This window comes from Taudactylus pleione, unplaced genomic scaffold (genome assembly GCF_031769625.1).
Source record: "Taudactylus pleione unplaced genomic scaffold, aTauple2 ptg000015l, whole genome shotgun sequence".
Classification (NCBI taxonomy): Eukaryota; Metazoa; Chordata; class Amphibia; order Anura; family Myobatrachidae; genus Taudactylus; species Taudactylus pleione.
Genome location: NW_028284417.1, coordinates 24,610,121 through 24,633,383, shown reverse-complemented (window position 1 = coordinate 24,633,383; position 23,263 = coordinate 24,610,121). Strand labels below are relative to the sequence as shown.

At 40.7% G+C, this 23,263-nt stretch overlaps 2 protein-coding genes across 2 annotated transcripts in view; one reads left to right on the top strand and one right to left on the bottom strand.

Moving 5' to 3' along the window:
• LOC148542183 (gamma-aminobutyric acid receptor subunit rho-1-like) overlaps window positions 1-1,817 on the top strand; it is a 130,194-nt gene extending 128,377 nt beyond the window's left edge. Inside the window, exon 10 of the mRNA XM_088470782.1 lies at window positions 804-1,817. Within this exon, the coding sequence (XP_088326908.1) occupies window positions 804-1,085 (282 nt within the window). The 3' untranslated portion in view covers window positions 1,086-1,817. The remainder of the gene's footprint in view (window positions 1-803) is intronic.
• A 16,019-nt stretch (window positions 1,818-17,836) lies between these two features.
• PM20D2 (peptidase M20 domain containing 2) overlaps window positions 17,837-23,263 on the bottom strand; it is a 29,461-nt gene continuing 24,034 nt past the window's right edge. The window contains exon 7 of the mRNA XM_088472017.1: window positions 17,837-19,495. Within this exon, the coding sequence (XP_088328143.1) occupies window positions 19,293-19,495 (203 nt within the window). The 3' untranslated portion in view covers window positions 17,837-19,292. The remainder of the gene's footprint in view (window positions 19,496-23,263) is intronic.

Sequence of the window (23,263 nt, the reverse complement as noted above, 5' to 3'; positions counted from 1 at the left end):
GTTATTGTATACCCTCCACATGTCTACCCGATACTACTAGACCCACACAGGTATTCAACAATTCATTGTAGTTTTATGTAGATCAGTAAATAAAGTATTTTTCTTTATATGTTTATTTGTATGTAGGTTCTAACTTCAAAAGATAATCATTTATGTTGTCAACTTCAATCCTTTTAATACTTATTCCCTTCAGTAGGGTATCTGGATGCTCATGTGTCTATTTGGATGTACAAGGTATAAGAGTATTAGTGGTAATTTGTGGTTAACTCATACGGATATTTATGTAAACATGTCGGTCTAGTATGCCAATTTCCCAATTCAGTCCCCTGATTGGGCCCATACATCTACAACCCAGATCAGCTGATCTGACCAGATTGGCGGTCATCGATGACCGGTGATCTGTTGGTAGATTGGGGAAATTGAACATGTTTAAAAACCTAGACTCACCGATTCTGACTATTTTTGGGTCGGGATTGGGGAATTGAGATTTTTCAACATGTTGAATATCCCCGATTCCCGTCCCCACCGTCCGCAGAATGGGGAATTGCGGCAATCATTCAAAGTTGTATGGACCCCAGTAGTCTCAATCACTAGGCATGTATTTGGTCTGATAGCGATTCTGTGTGGACCGTATTATGTCTATTAGTAGCAAAAAAATAAGAAAAGCAGTATAGAAATAAATAGACTGCAAAAAGATTTTTGTAAAAAAAAGTACTTGAACTAGATACCCCAAAAGATCTAATACACTAAAGTGGGGATCCATAAACACACTGTAAATTTATACTTATTATTTTCTCTTTAAGCTTCCTTGTACCTGTGGGGTGCCTCGGACAATGATGGACAGCAGCTTTAGCGATGGTGAGGTGAACAATCTGGGTGGTTTTGTGTCTGAGAACGGAGATAAAGAAGACCGGATCATGATGCAGCTGGCACTCAGCACAGAGAGAAACTCAAACAGAAGAAAGAGCCAGCGGGCTTATGTCAGCATGCGTATTGACACCCATGCTATCGACAAGTATTCAAGAATAATATTCCCCGCTGCATATATTCTCTTTAACCTCATCTACTGGTCCATTTTCTCCTAGAAAAAAGATGATTTACCAACAGACTCTGGTAGAAGACTTTGGCTGGACTGTACACAGCAAGTCACTAGGAGGATTACCAGTTTAATCAGGAAACAGGATCATTTTTATACATCGTCATTCATTAATATACCGTTTTATTTTTTCATTTGATTATGTACTTGTACTCTTATCTTGTGTCTACTTGACCAGAACTTTGAAATAATTTATCATATTGCACCTTTTTTTTTTTTTTTTATAAATAGTAGAATCAAATAACAAATGTTAGAAACTTAGTGGAAGACTATGTACTATACACTTTGTGTCTTATTTAGAGTTAGGAGTACATCCGAATAGATGGTACAATTTTGTATCTTGGTAAAACCATGTTGCACTACAATGAGGGCAAGTGTAATATGTATGCACAGATTTAGAGTTGGAAAGAGAGCACATCTTAGCTCAACTATAAACAGCAGAGTTAAAGCTGCACAGTGCATGAATGCTACGTGCCATCCAAAAATTCCCTGCATGCAAAAACATTGCATTTGTTGTACCCTCTTGCACTGCAACATGGTCTGTCCAAGTGCAAATATACCATATTTAGCTTAAACTGAATTTGTTCCTAACTCTATATGAGGTCCTTACTGGAGGACCATTTATTTCTGCAATGGATAACATACATGTCTCCATATATGGGTAAAAAGCATTCTTATTTAATCCCTCACTATGTCATGTATAAGAGCATCCTGCAGCTGAGCATTAAAACTATTCTGGTTTTGTAATGGAATAAACTTTGTTTTCCACTTCTGTGTTATGTGACATTGGAGAGACAGTGAAATGGTAATAGATATTTTACAGTAATCAATTTTACAAAGACTTTAACATAAAAATACAATTATTGTATAAGCAGTTGGATGGTTTCATTAAGCCCATCTAATTTTATAAAATTTCTTCCACAGTGAGATATGGAAATGCTTTTGTTATATCCTACAAGCTCAATGTGCCAGTGGTGTTTTTACAGAGTTAGGGCCAGATTTACTAAGGTGCATCTTTTGCAAGCGATAGATTCTTAATGATTTTGACCACAAATTTATAATGCCATGTTTTGCATTTAATATTATTACCATTTTAAATGTCATGGTCATAAGCTGCTGCTTAGAAAATCTACCCCTTAGTGCTTGTTAAGTCTAAAGGTACGTACACACCGGATAATTTTTTGAACGATTTGTCGTTAATGACAAATCATTAAAAAAATCGTTAAGTATTTGCCCCAAAACGATGAACGAAAACTACAAATGAGCGCTCCCGTTTGCTGTTTGTAGTTTTCGTTCATCGCCCGAACTGGACGTACAACGTGACGATTTTGGCAGGTTGTACATGTTTGGGGATGAGGAGGGGGCCCGGCGCTGAACAAAATCGATCTTGATTTCGTTCAGTGTTTGTGCTCAGAGTCGTTAACGACACTGAGCACAAACTGCCGGGGACACACGGGATGATGTTCGTTCAGGGCGCACATCGTTCCGTGTGTACGCAACATTACTCTATACAATGAAAAGTTTATGCTGTACTACTGCCCACCATGATGGCTATTTAACAACAAAAAAAAGTCATGTAACTTATAGGTCAATAAAACTTGGTGATTGCCCTTCTATGGAGTAGAAATGACCATGTGCCCCTATACACAACAGAGTATACCCTAAATATGTGTTCTCTACATCCATTTATCTCATTTCGATATTTCCACTTTGCAGAAGAAAATCTAAATGAATTTGTCCTGCCCTGAAACACAAGCTGCACCAGTTTACTGACTCTGCGATGTGCAAAAAACATCTTTACTCCATCCCGCTGCCTGTACAAACTCTTCACCTCCCATGTGCTATTGGCAGAAATCTAGGGGCACTGGAGCAAAGGCTGGCACGTGCAAGGGGACATTTTCTACTGTAAGTGACCACCTCTAAATCCAACCAAGCCCACAAAAATGTAAAAGTAACAGGACTTGTTTAATGAAAGGGCACTTGTAACATATTATGAAACGATATAAAAGCAGGTATATTATCAGGAACAAAAGGTAAAGAGGGAAATTCTAAATATAACTAATATGTAAAGGTGGCATAAAGAAAAGATACTTGTGGTTATATATTTCATACTTTCAAAGCTCTGCTTATACTGTACGTGACACAAACACATTAGCGGTGCTCAGTCTTTTATATACCTAAATGCATTCAATAACTGATGACATTTGGGTTTATAATATAGAGGCCCACACAAAGCCTATGGAGTCTCCTTGTATTGGACTGCACTTCTTTATAAACACCTCTGCTATTTTACCTTATCTGCTTGATTTTCCAGTAATGTCTATGCAGAAACATTATTAATACATCAAGTGATCCTTATGTATTTTTCATTTACAGCCAGGTACTTTAATATTAAGCTTGACATTTACAGTTAGGAAAAATATATGAATATATAATATATGCAACATAAAAACAAAACCATTCTCAGAAGCAATTCATGATTTTAGGCCATGTTCCTGTGGCATTTAGTTGCTTTGCCCTGAAAAGTGAATGAAGGTTGGGACCAGAGCCGTGACTAGACCTTTTGATGCCCTGTGCCAGAGAGAGCATTGGCACCCCCCCATTTTTTAAAGAGGGACATAAGATAGTGCACCTGAAGAAGGGTCATGGCCTCATGGGGAAGGGCCAGGGAAGAGATAGGGGAGGCCAGGAGATGCTGGGGATAAAAGCAGAGGAAGCTACAAGTGAGTATGATAATAAACAGGAAAATTTACAGGCCCAAACAGCACCCCCTGCCCAGCGGTGACCTGTGCCATGGCACTGGTCGCACCACCCTAGTTACGGCCCTGGTTGGGACCAATGATCTGTATTTTTATAGGTGCCGGCAAGGTATACAAAGGCAAAACAATGCCAAGCACACACTTGGTTAAACTCCAGCATGTACTGTACATATTATAGACCTCAAGTATGTAAAAATGAACAGTAGACTACATGCAGTAACATGTAATAGCTTTTTATACTCTGTGTGCAATATGAAAAATAAATGGTGGTCATTTTCTAGATTACATACAAAACACAATCAAGTACCAGATAACCTAGAACTTACAAAATATTAACAATGAACATTTCTGACAAAATAGTAAAACAAAAAAAAGCTAATAAGCTCTTTACATATAAAAAGTACTGCATTGACCAAATATTGCTTATGTTGTGATGTTTGTATTACTTTGCTCAGAGAAGTAAAACATAGATACAAAATTAGTCCCATTGAAATATAAAATGTCTTCCAGCTCTGAGCTGGTGCAAAACTGGAGTTCTTTTATGTGGTTGTAATGGCAATGTGCCCCTCCACATTGGCAGGAGTCCCACTATACATGCACCCTTCTCAACTGTAAATTATCAATATCTGATATGACTTTTATTGTCCCAAATGGAAATTTGGATCTGCTTCCAGTGAAGTATATACAGTAGTAGGTCATCTGCTATCCTGGAAGCGATAGATGCGGTTTTCCTTTGTGATCCAGCCATTTAGTTCAATGCCTGAACATCTGGATGGGTGCAGTTTGGCACTGAATACATATAGCCAGATTGCTTTGGGAAAAAATGGGCTTAAAGATTACAGAGCATAGTGTGTGGACAGCTTTATTCTGTAAAAATGACAATGTGCTGCAAAATCCAGAATCATATTTCCAAATACAGTAAATTAAAGTAATTTGATATAATTTTATTTCAGTTTGTTGAGTTTGCCATGGGCCAAATTTAAAAAGCAATAAACAAAACCAAGATCATTCACTAAGGGAAACCGAGCCACTCTCATTTACAGAGGTGCCAATATTTTGCCTCCCCCAGGGAAGTAATTATACAATTTGCATCATGGCCCTATTTTTAGCTTGAGAACACACACACAAAATATTTTTCTTGGGACTAAATTATGTAAATGAGATCTAAGAGGTGGAGAAAGCAGATTTAGGGGGTATTCCCAGCAAGGGGCATGAATTTGTATCCCTACAAAAGGACTAAAACAGGTTCTAAGTATGTGCCAGGATCAGAAATTATCATTTTGCTTCTATGTTCATATTGCCCAACTTCAAATTGCCCAACTTCTAGATTCACTTTAGATCTAAGCATATTTCAATAAATGTAAACATATATTCAAACTCACAAAAGTTATATATCACAAAGACATTCCAGATGCCTCCACTCTCTCATCATTAACTTAACTTATAAATTAAGCTAAACCAAGCAATAGAGGTGGCACTAATACAGGTGGTATTATTACTCTCCACCATGAACCCAGAATCCCACAAAACAGTTACAGGTAGATTTTCCAGGCACAATTCCCAAAATGTTTCGTAAAAGTGCTTAATTGTAGAATGTTATTTGTCTGCATCTCTGAAACAGATTGGAAGTCTTATATGGTTAAGTGGTGAATTTTAAATAATTATTCATACGATATTATTATTAGATTCCACATATTGCACAGCATGGCACACAGGGATAGAACATTGTAATAACAAAAAAAAGAGAGGAGAAGAGATTGTCATTTAGAGGTGCACAAGAGAAATTTTAAGTTAAAAGAATAAACATTTTAGAACAATATATTAAAAGTTATCAGACATTACTATGAAATATAATTAAAATATAGAAAGTACAACAAATAGTGTAAAGATAATGAAATAAAGAAAAAAATGTTATTTATAAAAAACGAATGTCTAGGTGTGTGTTTATTTATATGTATATTTATTCCTATATTGGATTCTACTATAAATATTATGCCTGAACAATAATTATTATAGTTTTAATGTGTGTTAATAATCGATTTTCAAGGCCACAATAATACATTTTAACATGTCCACTGATATATATAAACCATCTATTATACGACACACTATAAATTAAGATGATATTTGAATTGTCAAGTTCAGAATTCTTGATACTTTAACACAACCTGATGACCATATTTTACACCATCAATAAATGGTTGTTAATGAGAAAGGTGCCATATATATTTTGGGCTTTCAGTTATCCAAAATATCAGTTAGTACTTGAGACTTAATGATCTCTATTGAAATAAATCCTACATAGATGTATAGGCAAATAAAAAATAAAGCTTTTGGGTGAAATATAATAGGGTCAGAGTTTGAAAAATGTGCGACTGTACAGCTACAAAAGTGGGAGTTTTAACTTGTCGTATGTAATAGACTCCAAGAACATGCAAACTCACTTTAAACTCGCATTACCACTTCTCATATCGCCCCAAAACACTATCCAGATGTTTCCCAACTCGCAGGATGTAATAGGCTGCAAGTTATAAACTCACACAGAACTAGTAAAAATAAAATTGCAAAATAATAAACTCGTTTCAGGCTGGTGAGTTCAATGTTATGACAAGGAAAAATATATATGGAATAGTCCACAAGCGCTGTCCACCTAAATTCGATTGATTGGTATGATCCCAACACTTCTTTATATGGTCCCTTTCCCTTTCGATCAGCGTCTTTTTCTCCTGACTTTAATATGGATAGAACTCACCATCAAGAAGTATATAGCATTCCCTGAAACGTTTCTTTAACGCCTTCACTTATTATACACAGCCACTGGATTTTCTCTCTCCTTCTTCCCAACACCTCCCTATTAGTGGAAAGGTACTCACCAATAAACACCTTGATTCATTCGTAATGGGCAACCCTACATAAATAACTTGAAAAATAGGTAAAAAAGATACAGATCCACCACCATCAACACATTTCAGACACAATGCATTCCTCAGACATGCTGAGAAAGGACTTGTGTCTGAAACACGTTGATTTTTTTCACCTATTTTTCAAGTTATTCATGTAGGGTTGCCCATTTAGCCTTTTTTGTCGATTTCCATAGTGACAGGAGTGGTACTCTCACCTCCCGGGCATGCTCCTTGGCTGAATGTGGTGACTATATATAAATGTTTTTTTAATATATGTGGATTGTTTCCGTGGTATTTTTATTAAAATTGAATACCTATAAGAAGACTCTTGGTGCCTGTGTGAGGTTATGGGACAGAATATTCAAAGAAAGCTTTTGGGGAACTAATTTATTGGTGAGTATCTTTCCACTAATCGGGAGGTGTTAGGAAGGAGAGAAAATCCGGTGGATGTGTATAATAAGTGAAGGACTTAAGGAAACCTTTCAGGGAATGTTACATACTTCTTGATGGTGAGTTCTATCCATATTAGAGTCAGGAGAAACGGACGCTAATCGAAAGGGACCATATAAAGAAGTGTTGGGGATCATACCAATCAATTGAATTTAGGTGGACGGCGCTTGTGGACTATTCCATATATATTTTTTCTTGTCATAACAGTAAAGGTTTTGGTGTGCCTAGGAATAGACTGAGCAGCAGTTCAGAGCGCAAGTTACAGCTATCCAATTCCAATTGGCGAGTTCAATGTGCAACTTTACACGGCACTAATTAAACCCCTATATAAACCACACCTATATCCATTTCACCTGTGTGGGTGTAGCAATGGTGTTTGTGCTCAGTTCCTATGAGCTGTATTTGTGTAGGTTCATCACTATGGAGGAGTTGCACAGGAGCATGACCAGATCCAGGTCCCCATTAGGATAATTGCCAGAAAAACCTATAGAGGGAGGATGTACCGGGATTCCTTTTAAGATCATGAGGTGGTTCAGCTTACTAGGCTGAACCGTACAAACCTCATGAACTTATATGAGCAGATGAGAGATGATTTGGAACCTTTGCCTGGCAATAACTATGCAGGGCCTGAGCTGCATAAATTATTGTGTACCCTGCACTTTTTTGCAACAGGCTCCTTTCAGCCTGTGAGCTCTAGGGTGTTTTGCAGATTACGCAGGCCACTTTTTCAAGATATTTAACTCTAGTGTTATGTGCCTTTGAGAAAATATGGAGTACATATATGCAGAGGTGCTGAGAGGTGGGGGGGGCAGCAATCTGTGTGAGGGAGGGGAGTGATCACACTGATCGCGCCTTCCCCCTGCATCTGCCCCAGTTTGAGGGGCTCACATCACCCCCCTGTTCAGTGCACAGCACTGAAAAGAATATTTTTTTAACATAGGGATATGGCCATGCCCCTGAGAGTACTGGGGCCTGGGATGGCTCTCTATGGGCCTGCATATATCTCATTCCCCAGTTGTGAGTCAGAATCCCATTACCCAGTTGTGAGTCAGAATTACAGGAACTCAAGATAGCCTTTGATAGGTTCTCAGCATTCCCTAATATGCTGGGGGCCATAGATTGTACCCACATTGGGATTAGAGCACTGCGTTATGTGTATGTTAATAGGCATCACTATCACTCCCCTCAATGTGCATGTGGACTGTGATGGTCACCTCTGTATTCTCAGTGTGGTTACAATTTATCCAGGATCCTGCCTATGGGAGACGTTTGAAGGTGGACACATGCCGGAGGGTTGTCTACTAGGTATGTAGTACTTGCTGTACCAAACAACAATTACTTGTGATGTACCAGGTGTATGTAAGTTTGTGATTGCAGGGCCCCAAACAAGCATGTGATTAGACTCAACCACACAGTATGTTGCACAAATATTTGACAATATTTATTGCCTGTTTTTGGAACATGGTAACCCACTAAAAAACCCTTCCTGTACAGCACCCTTAAATTTCTTCCAAGTTTACCTGCTACTGTTCCTTCACGTTCAACCTTAAACATAACTGCTGTAATAGGTATTATAAGTAAACTGTTTTTTGTCCCTGAAAACCCCACAGGTGTTCAGGATATGGATGTCAAACCTGGCTCATGATACATCTGTCCTGACCACAAGGCATTCCACAGCATAGGTATAATAATACTCACATCACCACCCGCAGTGTGATAGATCGACATTCGGCTTATTGAAGAGAGGGTTCTGTTGTTTGGATTGATTGGGTGGGATCCTGCTTTATGATGTCAGGAAGTAGGTCACATTATGAATGCCTGCTGTATGCTTCACAACATAGCCCTGGGACAAGGCCACCCTGATCTTGGGGACATAGGGGCATACAGCGAATACTGTAGCCTGAGCCTGCACCATCTGAGGACATGGTCAACACAGAGGAGGGAATGAGGTTCGACAGAGGATTATATGGCAGTACTGCACATGTAAGTTTGCAGTCAGGTAAAATGGGGATATGTAACATTTATAGTTCAAATAATATATTCATCATGTCTTTACATTATAGAGGGAAATGATAACTACCCATGTGAGGTGTTGGTATATATATTTTGGACACTGCATATGGTAAGTGTATTTAAATAGTTCACTTACCAAACAAGCTATGTGCTGTGTATTTAGATTCATAAAAACACCCTGTATATTTGTTATATTCTCCCGTGACCATTTCTAACAATATAACAATGTGTACCTTTGCTTAACAAAAAGTTAGTGATTACTATATACACACACGACTAGTTTTGAAAAAATGACAGTCAAAACTCAGTATGCTATCCAAATTTAATCAACTCAGAAAAGTGATAAAAAACTGTTAACTTTAACATAGTAAAAAACACATTACTTATTTGGGTGTGTGCCATCTCTGCCCCTACCTAGGCCTTTAGCCAGACCACCACGTGTTCGCACACTGTCCCTGTCGGACTGTTTGGTGCTGAGGTTGGTGGGGTGGTTGTCTGACTGCTAGCAATCGATGCGCTAGGACCTGCCAATGTCTCTCTTTGGCCTACAAGCTCTCTTTGCAGGCTGATAAGTGCCTGTTTGCCCCCCAACAGACACATATCCACATTATGGGCCATTTCGGTTCTCGTTATTATTATTATTATCCTTTATTTATATGGCGCCACAAGTGTTCTGCAACACCTTACAGAGTACATAACTAACTAGTGAACAAGAAACGAGTAACTTACAGTACATTACAGTGCAGGACAAGGACATGGTTTATATACATTGCTGCAATAGTGATTACAACACTCACAATAAGCAGCAGGAAGTTAGCAGTCAAGTGTTAGGTGCCCTTGTGGGGAGTAAGTAGTAGAAGAAAATGTAAAGAGAAGCACATGACGGAAGAGGTCCCTGCTCGTGAGAGCTTACATTCTAAAGGGGAGGAACAGACAGACAAACGTGACACAGAAGGGGTAGATATTGAGGAAAGAGCATGAAGTGGGTTAGGATGAGAGCTGGAAGGCCTTGATGAAGTAGTGGGTCTTGAGAGCCTGTTTGAAGATTTGTAGAGAGGTGGAGAGTCTGATAGGGAGAGAGTTCCAAAGGTAGGGAGCATCACAGGCAAAATCATGGAGGCGGGAGTGGGAGGAAATAATCAGTTGCTGGAGCAGCAGAGTCAAGAGCAGAAGGGAGGCATTGTACAGGGAAGTGGCTTGTTCAGGTCAGGAAAGAGAAAGGATAGGTGTAAGAAGAGAGTCCAGCAGGGAGGAAAAGGCAACAGTGTCAATAGCCTCAATATTACACTTAGTAATGGTAGCCTTAGGAGGTAGAGGAGGGGAAGGAGAGAGGGACAAATTAAAAGAGAGAAGGTGATGGTCAGAGAGGGGGAATGGGAAATTGGAGTAATCAGAAATATCACAACGGTGAGTAAAGACCAGGTCAAGTGAATGCCCACTCACATGGGAGGGTGATGAGGTCCATTAGGCGAGACCAAATGAAGAGGTGAGGGTAAGGAGTTTAGCGGCAGAGGATTCTATGGGAATGTCAATAGAAATGTTAAAATCACCTAGGATAATGGAGGGAAGATTTGAGGAGAGAAAGTGAGGGAGCCAGGAAGCGAAGTTGTCAAGGTATTTGGAGGGAGGGCCAGTAAATGACAGCTACTCTGAGGTTTACTGTGTTGGAAGAGGCATATAGCATGAACCTCAAATGTGGGGAATGTAAGGGATGGTTCAGAGGGTATTAGCTGGTAGGAATAACTGGTGGATTGAAGGACCCCAACACCACTACCATGGCTACCCCTCGGGGTATGAGAGGTGAGGCCCCCAGAGGAGAGAGCAGCAGGAGAAGTGGTGTCAGAGGGTGAAATCCAGGTTTTAGTAATGGCTAGGAGCTGTAGGGAGTTGGAGATGAAAAGATCATGGGTGAGGGCCAGTTTATTACAGACTGACCTGAGGGCACAGGATAGCGTTTGTGGGGGAGATGTGAATAAGATTATCAGGGTTACTGTAGCGTGGAGGGGAGATTCATTTTGGGGACCTATATGAATAGAGTTTAGCAATGGTGCAGGCATCTGAGCTAGAAAGGGAACCTGTAGGTGGGCAGGGAGGGAGATGGTCCTTGTGCAACTCTCGTTGCGTTGGTTATTTTGCTTAACTGGCAATTCATTTGTGTGGGCATTCATTTGTGTGGTTTGCACATTCATAGGATTAACCTGGATGTTTCGGAAAGTATCCAATGATTGCGCCATTTCTTCCACAGTTAGGGTGGGTTGAGGTGCGAGTGTGGGCTGTAGCTGGGCCTGCTGCCATTCTTGTGTGTCCTCAATGTTGCCTGCTGCGGTGTCCTCTACAGGCTCAACTGACGGGAGGATGATGGTCTCCGGATCCGAGAATTGCTCAATGACAATTGGCGTTGGTGGGATCGCATGAGAAGGATAGTAATGTTAAGTAATTATGCTTGGTAGACACAAAATACATTGTCCCTAGTAATTTGGTCCTCCTAACAATGCATGTCTTGCGGATATCCATACTTGTGCACAGGTGGTTTCAGCAGTGACCCCATTAAGTTATTGAACTCAAGCAATGTTTTTGTTTTTTTTAGGAATCTCTGGATGGGAAGTTTGCATCAAGTTAGAAGTTTACATATCAGTGACTTGTAACCATTAGGTATATTTAGAAGGTTACAGTACTGATGTTTTTGACCTCTTTACATTGTTAAATGGATGTAGAGCTAAGTGTCCTGATAGTTATGGTGTAAATGTTACGTGACAATATAGATGTATTGCAGAGGCCTGCTGACACATGGGCTGATTGTATTTTTCAGGACTCACCACCATCATCATCCATTTCTGGATGTTGCCTTTTGGCAAGAGCCTCCTTCTTCTGTGGTACAGATGAAGAGAGAAATATAAAATATGTTTCAGTGGCCTTTCTGCAGTACATGCATCTGTACCAGAATACACATCTGTTTCTCTAATAAACAGTGTTCACTATTTGTTAATTGACTTTCATTTACAACTACAGTATACTGATTTGGGGTGAACATTGTACACATTTGCAAATGTGTGCAGTTCCTCTGCTAGAGTTCCTTACACTCATCAGAATATTGGGATTACATTGTGTGTAAAAATTTGTTTGCTACTCACCAGGTAGAGCTTGATGGTCTGTGTCCTCAACATGGTGCCTGGCAGGATGTCTACTGGTATAAGCTGGTTCAGTTCCTCCTCAAATGCAGTATAGTGTATGTGGACTGCTGGGCCACCCCCTAATCCGTGTCACTCAATGAGCTCCCTGTTGTGAGCCGCCGCGGCAGCTGCTCACTTCCACAGCGGGTCCCGGCTGTTACTAGGTGACTGGGATTCCTAATTATGACGGCCTCTGATTCTCCTGGTTGACCAGGGACTCTGGGCGGCCATGCAGTTTCATGGTCCCGGTGGTTACGATTCAACCAGGGACTCTGGGCTGCCACGCTGCTTCATGGTCCTGGACGCTGCCTTGCAGCCGGGACGCTTCTAGAAGTGCAGCAGTTCAGCTGCATGTAATATTCTATAATGGGGGCAGGTCTCCTTGGGCTCTTCCCATTGGCCCGCTCTCCTGTTAAAAGGCAGTCAGCCTTGTACTTAACTGCCGATGATAGTCTCACGCTGCAGTCTCTGCTCAGTTGTACTTCCTGGTTCCTCCTGGTACTGACGGAGTCCAGTGCCTCTCTATGCCTGCTTCCTTAGTTGCACTCCTGCGCTGCCCTTGGAACATCGGTCTGCTGCTAATCACCACCTGTGGATTTGTATTATCCCTGTGCTACCAGGAAATAGGTCATATTTCCATCAGTGACCTCTGGGTTCTACCTTAGTGACCACGTGGGTCCCAGCCAATGAGCGGCCACTACATGTAAATCAGCCACTGATTTGCTAGCGACCCGTGAGAAATAACAGATTATTTTGCTCATCTGCCATTTAGCGAGGTGTAAGTATATGTAACAGCATATACTTAGACATGTTCGGGTAAGTCGGTTTGTTTTTTTGCCAAGACTCTGGATGCTACGGAGAGCAGCACCAGGATATATATGAGTATAGAATCTTTTTGCAGGTCATTCCACACGGATTTCTACATTGGACAAGTGGACTGACCGGTTGGAACAGGCAAGTATGTGTGATTGAGGTACACTACCGTTCAAAAGTTTGGGGTCACCCAGACAATTTTGTGTTTTACATGAAAACTAACTTTTATTTGTCAAATGAGTTGCAAAAATGAATAGAACATATAGTCAAGACATTGGAAAGGTTAGAAATAATGATTTTTATTCTAAATTATAATTTTGTCCTTCAAACTTTGCTTTCGTCAAAGAATGCTCCTTTTGCAACAATTACAGCATTGCAGACCTTTGGCACTCTAGCTGTTAATTTGTTGTGGTAATCTGAAAAAATTTCACCCCACGCTTCCTGAAGCACCTGCCACAAGTTGGATTGGCTTGATGGGCACTTCTTGCGTACCATATGGCCAAGCTGCTCCCACAACATCTCAATGGGGTTGAGATCTGGTGACTGCACTGGCCACTCCATTACAGAAAGAACACCAGCTGTCTGCTTCTTCCCTAAATAGTTCTTGCATAATTTGGAGGTGTGCTTTGGGTCATTGTCCTGTTTGAGGAGGAAATTGGCTCCAATCAAGCGTTGTCCACAGGATATGGCATGGCGTTGCAAAATGGAGTGATAGCCTTCATTATTCAAAATCCCTTTTACCTTGTACAAATCTCCCACTTTATCAGCACCAAAGCAGCCCCAGACCATCACATTACCTCCACCATGCTTAACAGATGGCGTCAGGCACTCTTCCAGCATCTTTTCACTTGTTCTGCGTCTCACAAATGTTCTTCTGTGTGATCCAAACACCTCAAACTTCTATTCGTCTGTCCATAACACTTTTTTCCAATCTTCCTCTGTCCAATGTCTGTGATCTTTTGCCCATATTAATCTTTTCCTTTTATTGGCCAGTCTCGGGTATGGATTTTTCATTGCCACTCTCCCTAGAAGGCCAGCATCCCAGAGTCGCCTCTTCACTGTAGACGTTGACACTGGCGTTTTGCGGTTATTTAATTAAGCTGCCAGTTGAGGACTTGTGAGGAGTCTATTTCTCAAACTAGAGACTCTAATGTACTTGTCTTCTTGCACAGTTGTGTACCGGGGCCTCCCACTTCTCTTTCTACTCTGGTTAGAGACTGTTTGTGCTGTTCTCTGAAGGGAGTAGTACACACCGTTGTAGGAAATGTTCCGTTTCTTGGCAATTTCTCGCATGGAATAGCCTTCAGTTCGAAGACCAAGAATAGACAGTCGAGTTACACATGAAAGTTCTCTTTTTCTAGCCATTTGGAGAGTATAATTGAACCCACAAATGTGATGCTCCAGATACTCAACTAGCTCAAAGGAAGGCCAGTTTTACAGCTTCTCTAATGAGCAAACCCGTTTTCAGCTGTGCTAACATAATTGCACAAGGGTTTTCTAATCAGCCATTAGTCCAGAGGTTCCAAAAGTCCGCCATTACAGTCCACGTTTTAGGGATATCCATGCTCGAGCACAGGTGACTTAATTAGTACCTCAATCCATTTGATATAACCATCTGGACTCAAGCTTGGATATCCCTAAAACGTGGACTGTAATGGCGGACTTTGGCAACCTCTGCATTAGTCTTCTAAAGCGCTTAGCAAACACAATGTACCTTTACAATACTGGAGTGATGGTTGCCGGAAATGGGCCTCTATACACCTATGCAGATATTCCTTTAAAAACAAGACGTTTGCAGCTAGTATAGTCATTTACCACATTAACAATGTATAGAGTGTATTTCTGATTAATTTAATGTTATATTCATTGAAAAAAAACAGTGCTTTTCTTTTTCAAAAATAAGGAAATTTCTAAGTGACCCCAAACTTTTGAACGGTAGTGTATGTGTGTAAGACACTTGTACTATACACAGTGTGTGTTGTGTCTTCTTTAAACTATTTATTTTACAGTGGGGGTACGGGTGCTGGCCGCCTGCTGGTGCTTGTAGTTCCACAAGTGCCAAAGGCAGGTATGCTGGCACCTGTAGTTCCACTGTAAAATACAAGTTAATTTCTATTTTACACTTTATTACCCCCGTACCCACAGCCCAGGGGTGCAGGGAAAAGCCCTGGGCTTCAGACCAAGCCAAGGCCGGGGTTTCGGGAGAGGGGGACCCCTTTTTTCAGGGGTCCCCACCTCCCCTGAGTTCCCCGGCTGGGGTTGAGAATGCTTTGGCCCTGGAGACCCAGTAATAGGGTCTCCGGGCTGTGGCATTACACTTTGGGTCCGGTGCTGGTTTTCACTATTTTTTTCCCCCCTATATTTAAAACCAACACTGGCCCTGCAGCCTGGTGCTGGTTCATAAATTACGGTGGAACCCCACATGCTTTGTTCCCCATAATTTTAGGAGCCAGGAATGGCTGACCAGTCCGGGGCTGGTTAGCCATTTGGGGGGGACCCCACGTCAATTGTTTCCGAAAAATTAACACTAAAAACATACAAATCATTAGTAAACATACACAAATCACACTGATTTATGCATGTTTGATTGCAACTTGCAGATCAGGAGGTGGTGCATTTGAAACTTCTATTGACTCCCCGATTTGGCTGTAAACGAATAATGGTAAATTCCTGATTTAGGCAGAAATTTAAAGTACTTCCGATTTGAGCCGATGTTGAATTCATCTCTATTGATAAAACCTGCAAAATTTGCGGCATTAACTCACCCGATTTCAACCCCAAAAGATGAACAAAGCACCCAACATTAATGATCGTAAATGCCCGCTTTGCAAAAAAGTGATATTTTCACCCGAGATAGTAATCCCGGATCAACACGAATCTTAGTAAATTTACCCCTTACTGTTTGGAAATTGCTTCCTCAGATGAAAATGTACGCACTGCAATATGACTATTTGCACAACTCTTAATTGATTGTTCACGAATATAAGATTGGGTTATTTAAGAGAGATTATATGTGATTTTAAATCAGCAATTTATTGTATTTAGTTTAGGCATCAATGTTATAGTATAGTCTTAAAAAAAAAATTTACTAATTAAAAGTCTATTTTAATAAATGAAATGGTTTAAATTAATCACAGAGTTTAAAATCCATTTTTTTTTTGCCTCCACTAGTGCGGTTTGTTTCTTTGTGATTTTTTTTTGGTGTTGACAAATTAATAAAAAAAACCAAAAAAAAAAAAACAACTGTTTATGCATGTGTGTTTCTAAAATAGTACAGTACATTTTGCGTTAAAATTAGACAAATTGTTTTCATTTTTTACCTAAAAATACATTCATTTATATTTTGCCACTAGGTTAGTCAGAAAATATGTGTATGAGTCTGTGGCCGGAGGCCGACCACACTTGATTAAAATGGCTGCCATGGCACTGAAGAGATTAACCCTCATGCCGCGGCACCATTTTTAAAAGGACCTTTAGGCGCAGTGTACAACGTACTGCGAATGTATAGGTAATGTGTTTGAACATGTCATTCAATGTGCTTTGCGCAGTTGTGGAAATGTACTTTTTAAATGTTTAGACTTTGCACTTATAATGTATAAGTTGTTTTGTTTTAGAAGGCTGTAACATTTAAGTCAAATGGTTATGAGACACACTCACCTCCTAGTGATATGTTAATTATCCTGACGTGTTTTTCAGAAACAGTATATGATAACTCAGTTTGTGTTTAGGAAACCAAATGTTTTTGGGTGGTATCAAGGAAATTGATTTAATTTCTGTGAAATGTAAGACATAATTATTTATGTTTTGTGAGATAGCCTGATTCGCTAAGAGGAACCCAGGGCGGACTTACCTCCTGTGGTAATGTGTATTGGAGTAGCATAAAAGAAGGCTTCTTGCTTGGTAACAATTGTACATCTCTGAAAATCCTTTGTGGAGAAGAACTGCTGACTTGATAAGATTTCTTGTATGCATAATGTACCCATTCATTCGGAAGGTTGAGTCTTTTTTAAGACTTTGAGCAAATAAACACCTTTTGCCTTTAAATTTGACTACATCTGTACCTTGTGACCAACAGAATTGTGCCAAACACTATTCCGTTCTCCTACTGTTCTGGGTTGAACTGAGTGTCTCCGAAGCTCAAGACCCCTGCCAGCTACCCAGCACGAGCCTGGTCCATTGCAAGGGATCAGGCAGGAACAGCCGACACCAAACAGGAGGTGTGGCCGCAGCCAGTCGACGCATACGCAGCAGACCGGTTCCAGGCGCTGGCGGTAGGAGCCTAATTGTACAAGAAAAAGAACGGTTCTAAACGCCGATGGTAGAGTTTGGTGGTGGCAGCTTCAGTAAACACCCATGGTGCAGTGGGCGGAGTCAGTGACAGGCGGTCACTGATGGTGAGTGGGAGACCGAAAGCGCTAACCCGTGACCAGGGCCGGCCTAGACGTAAGGTGCCAGGTCACAGTGGCCAAAAATACTGCCAAACTTATTCAGTGTTAACACTGAAGCTCTACTTTTATACAGGTTTGTACGGCACGCTGTGACATTTATGGAATGGATCACAAGACTAAAAAAAAAAAAAAAAAAAGTAGGTGCAGAACCACTAATCATGTTACAAAATAAAAACACAAAACAAAAAAGTAAAAACATTTTTACTCCACAAGTCTAAAGACACTTATAAATGTACCTTAATAATTGGAAAAAAGGTGTGTAAGGATCATTTGTAAATGTTCAAGGGGAAAGAGTCACTCTTGCAAGGCACTGTAGCTCTCAGGACACCACAAACTATGTTTCTAAATTTGTACTGTCTACTTCTGGAGATATTAAGCACAAATGGTTCTCCAAAAGAGGGTAGATTTTCCCTTCAACGTGCTGCAATCTGTTTTCACAAAGGAAAGGTTTCTTTGTGCATTAGTTTACTCTCCAATAGCTTAACTTTTAACAAGAAACAATCGCCCACTCCACTGCTTGGACAACACGACATTCAGAAGAGGAAGTAAGTACATAACCTCATACAATCTGGAACATTTGCTGAATTGTATCTGGAAGGTGGTGAAAATATTTAATAGAGCTGCTTGATTGAGGCACAGTGCAATGGTGACATCCAGAAGCAATGACTCTAACACTTTAACAGAACAGGCAGAGAAAGCTCTGCACATAAAAGCGTGTAACTTACAAAGGTATATAAACAAATGATCAAAGTCCACATTTCACCTTCACTATTTTGTGAAGTGCGTTTTTAACCAAACTGGTTCCACACCACATCTTTCAATAAATGGAAAGGTGTATAGGTGTTAGCACCCAGTATAGTTTCTGAAGGCAGGGCCGAAACTAGGATATCTGTCACCCGATGCAAGGCAGCAATTTTGCGCCTCCTCCCTTCCTGTACCTGGATTTTGTCCTTGCTCCTCCATAAGGCAGTGCACTAGTCAAACGTCCCTGGTATAGTGACTACATTATTCCACACACACTAATGCCCATTACTCATTATGCCACACACTGTAATGCCTATTACCAAAGTGCCACTTACATATTTGCCCGACACCATTTTATGCCCCACAGTATGGCTTCTAATTACTTTAAAATTACCTGCTCATTGTCAGGGGTTTCATGCTCATTGCCAGGCAATTTCATGCTCGTTGCTATCGGTTTATGCTCATTGCCAGGGGGTTTCATGCTTGTTGCTATTGGGTTTATGCCCGTTACCAGTGGGTTTCATGCTCGTTGCCATGGGGTTTCACGGGAGAAGTTTCAGCTTTCAGCATCTTCTCCCGGCACTTGCGCTGACCTACAAACACTAGAGGTCCAACTAGGATTCCATGCGGATGGCTAGTCTGCATGGAATCTGCTGAAAATGGCCATCCAAAAATGGCCACTGCCAATGAGGAGACAGACACTAGAGGTCCAGTAAGGACCTCTAGCACCTTTCTCCTCCTTGGCGGCGGCCATTTTTGGATGGACGTTTTCTGAATCTGCAGCCCCCAAGCCACTGTGAGCAGCCCTTTTTCACCCTCTGCATTCCGGCACCCGGTGCACGTGCACCTCTAGCCCCCCCCCCCCCTAGTTGCGTCCCTGCCAAAGGGAAATCTGTTCAGCATGAGGCACAAGCTGCCCCACTGCTTGACTCCCGGCCTGTGTCAGAGGAACAGGAATTATTATCTTCTTCCATTTGTTTAATTGTGTTCCAGTCTTCACGAACACGTTCCAGTAAATCTGGTTTGAAAATAACATCTAGCGCAGTCATTGCCAATGATTTTGCAGTCCGAAGTGTGTAAAACTGAGCATCTTTTGAGCCTATACAAGAAAAAAAAAAAAAAAAGTAAAAAACAAAAAAGTTATAAAGAAAATAATCTGTATTTACATTTATATAATAAGCGAGAAAGCTTGTTTATCTGTCAGATTGTTTGTCCTTTATGCACGGCCAGAGTTTTGGACCTAGCTCCACCAAATTTGGCATGGTGGTGTAATTTGATCAGGGTTAGTTTTTTTCCTAGGTTTGAACTCTGTCAGGGCCACACTGTTACACAATCCCTAAAATGGGGACATTTAAACTACACAGGTTCTGGAGAAATTGGCAGTCTGCCAAAAACCTGAGAAAGCTACAAAAGTATCCTTTTAACCTCAGGCTGAGCAAGCTTGATGACTCATGCAAGTTCATAATAAATCCAGAGCCTCTGTGTTTGCATAACTTTAACTTTGTGGACCACATAGCAAGATCTCAAAAAGGGCCCTCCCCCAGAGGTAAAAAAACCAAACAAACATACATTTGCCCCCACACAGTGCCAATTGAGGTTATGCCACAATATAGTACCCTTTATACACATGATGCCATGCAGTAGTAGTGCCCCTTATACATAAGGCCACACAGTAATGCCCCTTAAACATTATATCACACAGTAATGCCCTTTTACAGATTATGCCACAATAGTAGTGCCTTTTACACATTATGCCCCCCCCTCCAGCAACTCACCTCCCCGTGTCCCTCAGCAGCCTTTCTCCTCCCCCTGTGTGCCATCAGTAGCCAGCAGGTGTGGATTTGAGGCTGGATCGCCAGCTTACAGCTGGCACAATTTGAATCTGGCGCTGAACCAATTTGAGCTCGCGGACCAGCAGCCAATCTGGAGCTGCCACTGCTGATTGGCTGCCGATCTGAGATCTGAGATTGACTTGCGAACGGCAGCACGTCTCTCCATGGCTGCCTGCCAGTGCGCCACCGATAATCAGCTGGCGGGCCGGCACCAAATCAACACCGCTGACACCAGGGCCCCCCTCAGTGGCCCTGACTGGACCGACACACCTTGGGTGCATGACTGGGTGGTGGGCCAAAGCGGCAGCTCGGGCACCATAGCAGCCACACTCCTTGTATCCACGGTAATTACGCCACTGTTTGCATGCATGTTATCAAACAAAAATGAGCAACAAAAATAAGAAAATATTAAGGCCACATTTTAAAGCAACGCAAAAAACGAATGACCATAGGCATGGCCTAGCTCTCCAGCCTAAATAATATATGGTTACTCCCACACATTAGAAAATATTAAAACATGAACCCAACACAAAATATAAAAGTAACAAAAAGTCAGGATGTACAGATATAGGCATATAAATTCAACAACTTTGATTATACATTAATAGAAAAATATTTCCTTTCCTCTCCCTCCAAGCAGAGAAAGACATATAAAGTTTCAATAGTGAAACCAAACAATAGATTTTAAAAGTATTAATCAGGCCAGGTCTCAACCTCTTGTGAATAAATATAGAATCGAAAAGTCTCTGATAACAAGTCCCCAATCTTCAACAAAGTAGATAGGAAAGGAGAACAGATTTTAGCAAGAATTGGTGTAGATTCAGAGAACCCAACTGAAGATTCCTCAAACTTGAATATATGCACAGGGAGTGAAGAAGATAAGTCCAAAACTCGGATTTGAACAGGTGTATTTAGATTTACAGAATTGGAAAATAAAGGAGACGAAACATCAGAGCAGCCATCAAGTGCAGCTGATATGCACTTATTCAATATGCCATTTTTTGAGACTTAAAGGAGATCGGCCGATCAGTAACATGTGTGTCACCTCCTTCCAAAATGAGAACATGAGTCTCCATTTCAGGACACCGAGCCACATCTTGGGACAAACCATAAAAAAGATAAAATCTTCTTCCAATCTCATCACTTGAGCTGCCAGCCTTGCTCCAGAATCAGTAATAGCTTTGAGGAGATGATCCAAAATATACAGACGGTAGTACAGGACTTCAGGAGATATGAACCAGGATATGCAGTGCAGTATATATAGATATACCACTGGGAGCTTTATATGTCCCACTACACAAAAATACCACACAGCCCAGCAGCTAAGATCAGCATGGCTGAGAAAGTCAAGAAATCACAGGAAATTTATATCAGCATTAATATCATAAAAGCATCCACCTCAGGAAAGCATACAGAGTGGGCATTAGGATCCTTGTACCAGAAATCCAAATGACAACCCCTGGGTGATTCTTCCAATTTTCTGTTGCAGTATGGCCAATTAGATATCTGTAATCACAGAGATTCTCAGGACAGGAACACTAGGTGCTTGCAGATACAAAGCACCAGACAGAACTAATCAATGCCAATTACATTGATTCTATATGATCCAGTGTCTAATAGCAATAGCAAGCCAGCAGAATTGCAGCAGTCCACATCAGTGACTCCCACCACCTCATATACACAGGATTGGAACTAGGAGACACTGTAGAGTCTGCGGTTTAGCCAGGATCGAAATCCAAGATGGCGGCCGTCACCGGAGTTGTGACAGAAGAGAACAAACAGCTCACAGTACTCAGCAGCAGTCAGCCTCAGGGACTCCAGAATAGCTTCAGGGCATGGAGGGGTAAGTAACCCAGCAGATACCACTCAACTCGCGAGTGGGAGTCTCAGGATGTTAGACTACGAATATAAGGGCCAGAGAGCTATGGAGTTAACCTCCTACACCATGCCCGTCCTGGCCACGCCCCCTTTCCCACTTAGATGTTAGTATGTATAATCTTGAGATTATCTTTGTCAAGAATAGAAAATACCCCCAAACATTTTGTTTTTAAGATGCTTCTTATTAAAATACCTCAATATATACTTTCCATATTAATTTGTTCAGTTTCACAAAGACATAGTTTTCACAAAGGTTATATTAATATTAATGATGTAATATTAAATAATCCTACTGCGTAGGGTCATATCTTGTTTTTGAATTGTCTTTGGAGTATCTGATGCTCCTAGTATTTCATAACAATTACTCGATATTCCTTAAGTCTGGTAGATCCTTCAGAACTGGGTCTAAAACCTGGTCATTTTAGTTAGAATTGTCCAAAATTTGAGCAATTTAAATACACTTGTAATATTGTGATGATTTGATATAAAAATATATAAATAAAAATTGTATATTGTTCATGAATCAGTTTAAATCATATGCTACTATAGTGATAGTATCTTTAAAAGCACTGGACTTTCTGATATTTACATTCATCCTTCTGAAGGAACCAAAAGTTTGAGTGGTTGAGTGGAGGAAAAAGTCAAAGATTTTTGTGTAGATTTACTAAAGCTTCTATTAAGTAAAAGTGAATGCGTTTCCAGAGCAACCAATCAGATTAAAGCAATTTTCTAGATTACACTAGGCGACTGGAAGCTAGAATCTGATTGGTTGATATTGGCAACAACTCCACTTTTCTTTTTTAGACCAGTCATCATAAACAGTTTGCAGTTATTATTTCGGATTGAGGCAATCTGTAAACCACAGAAACAGGAAACTAGCCTGCAATTATTTCTATGTAGTTTTGCCTCAATCTGACTGAAATGGGAGAGTCTGGTTTATATACGTCTTCCCGCTGAGAGTTATATACAATCGGAAACCTCTTAATCTATGAGCCGTTGGTAACACACGACTATCATAAACCACAAACAACAAAATAGCACATAATCGGCAGTGGGCATTGGAATTTATCCTGTCACATAATTTATTTGCACATCAGTGCTTCTTTGCGGAGGACTTAAATTTCACATAATTTGTATTAACAAGATTCAGTGATTTG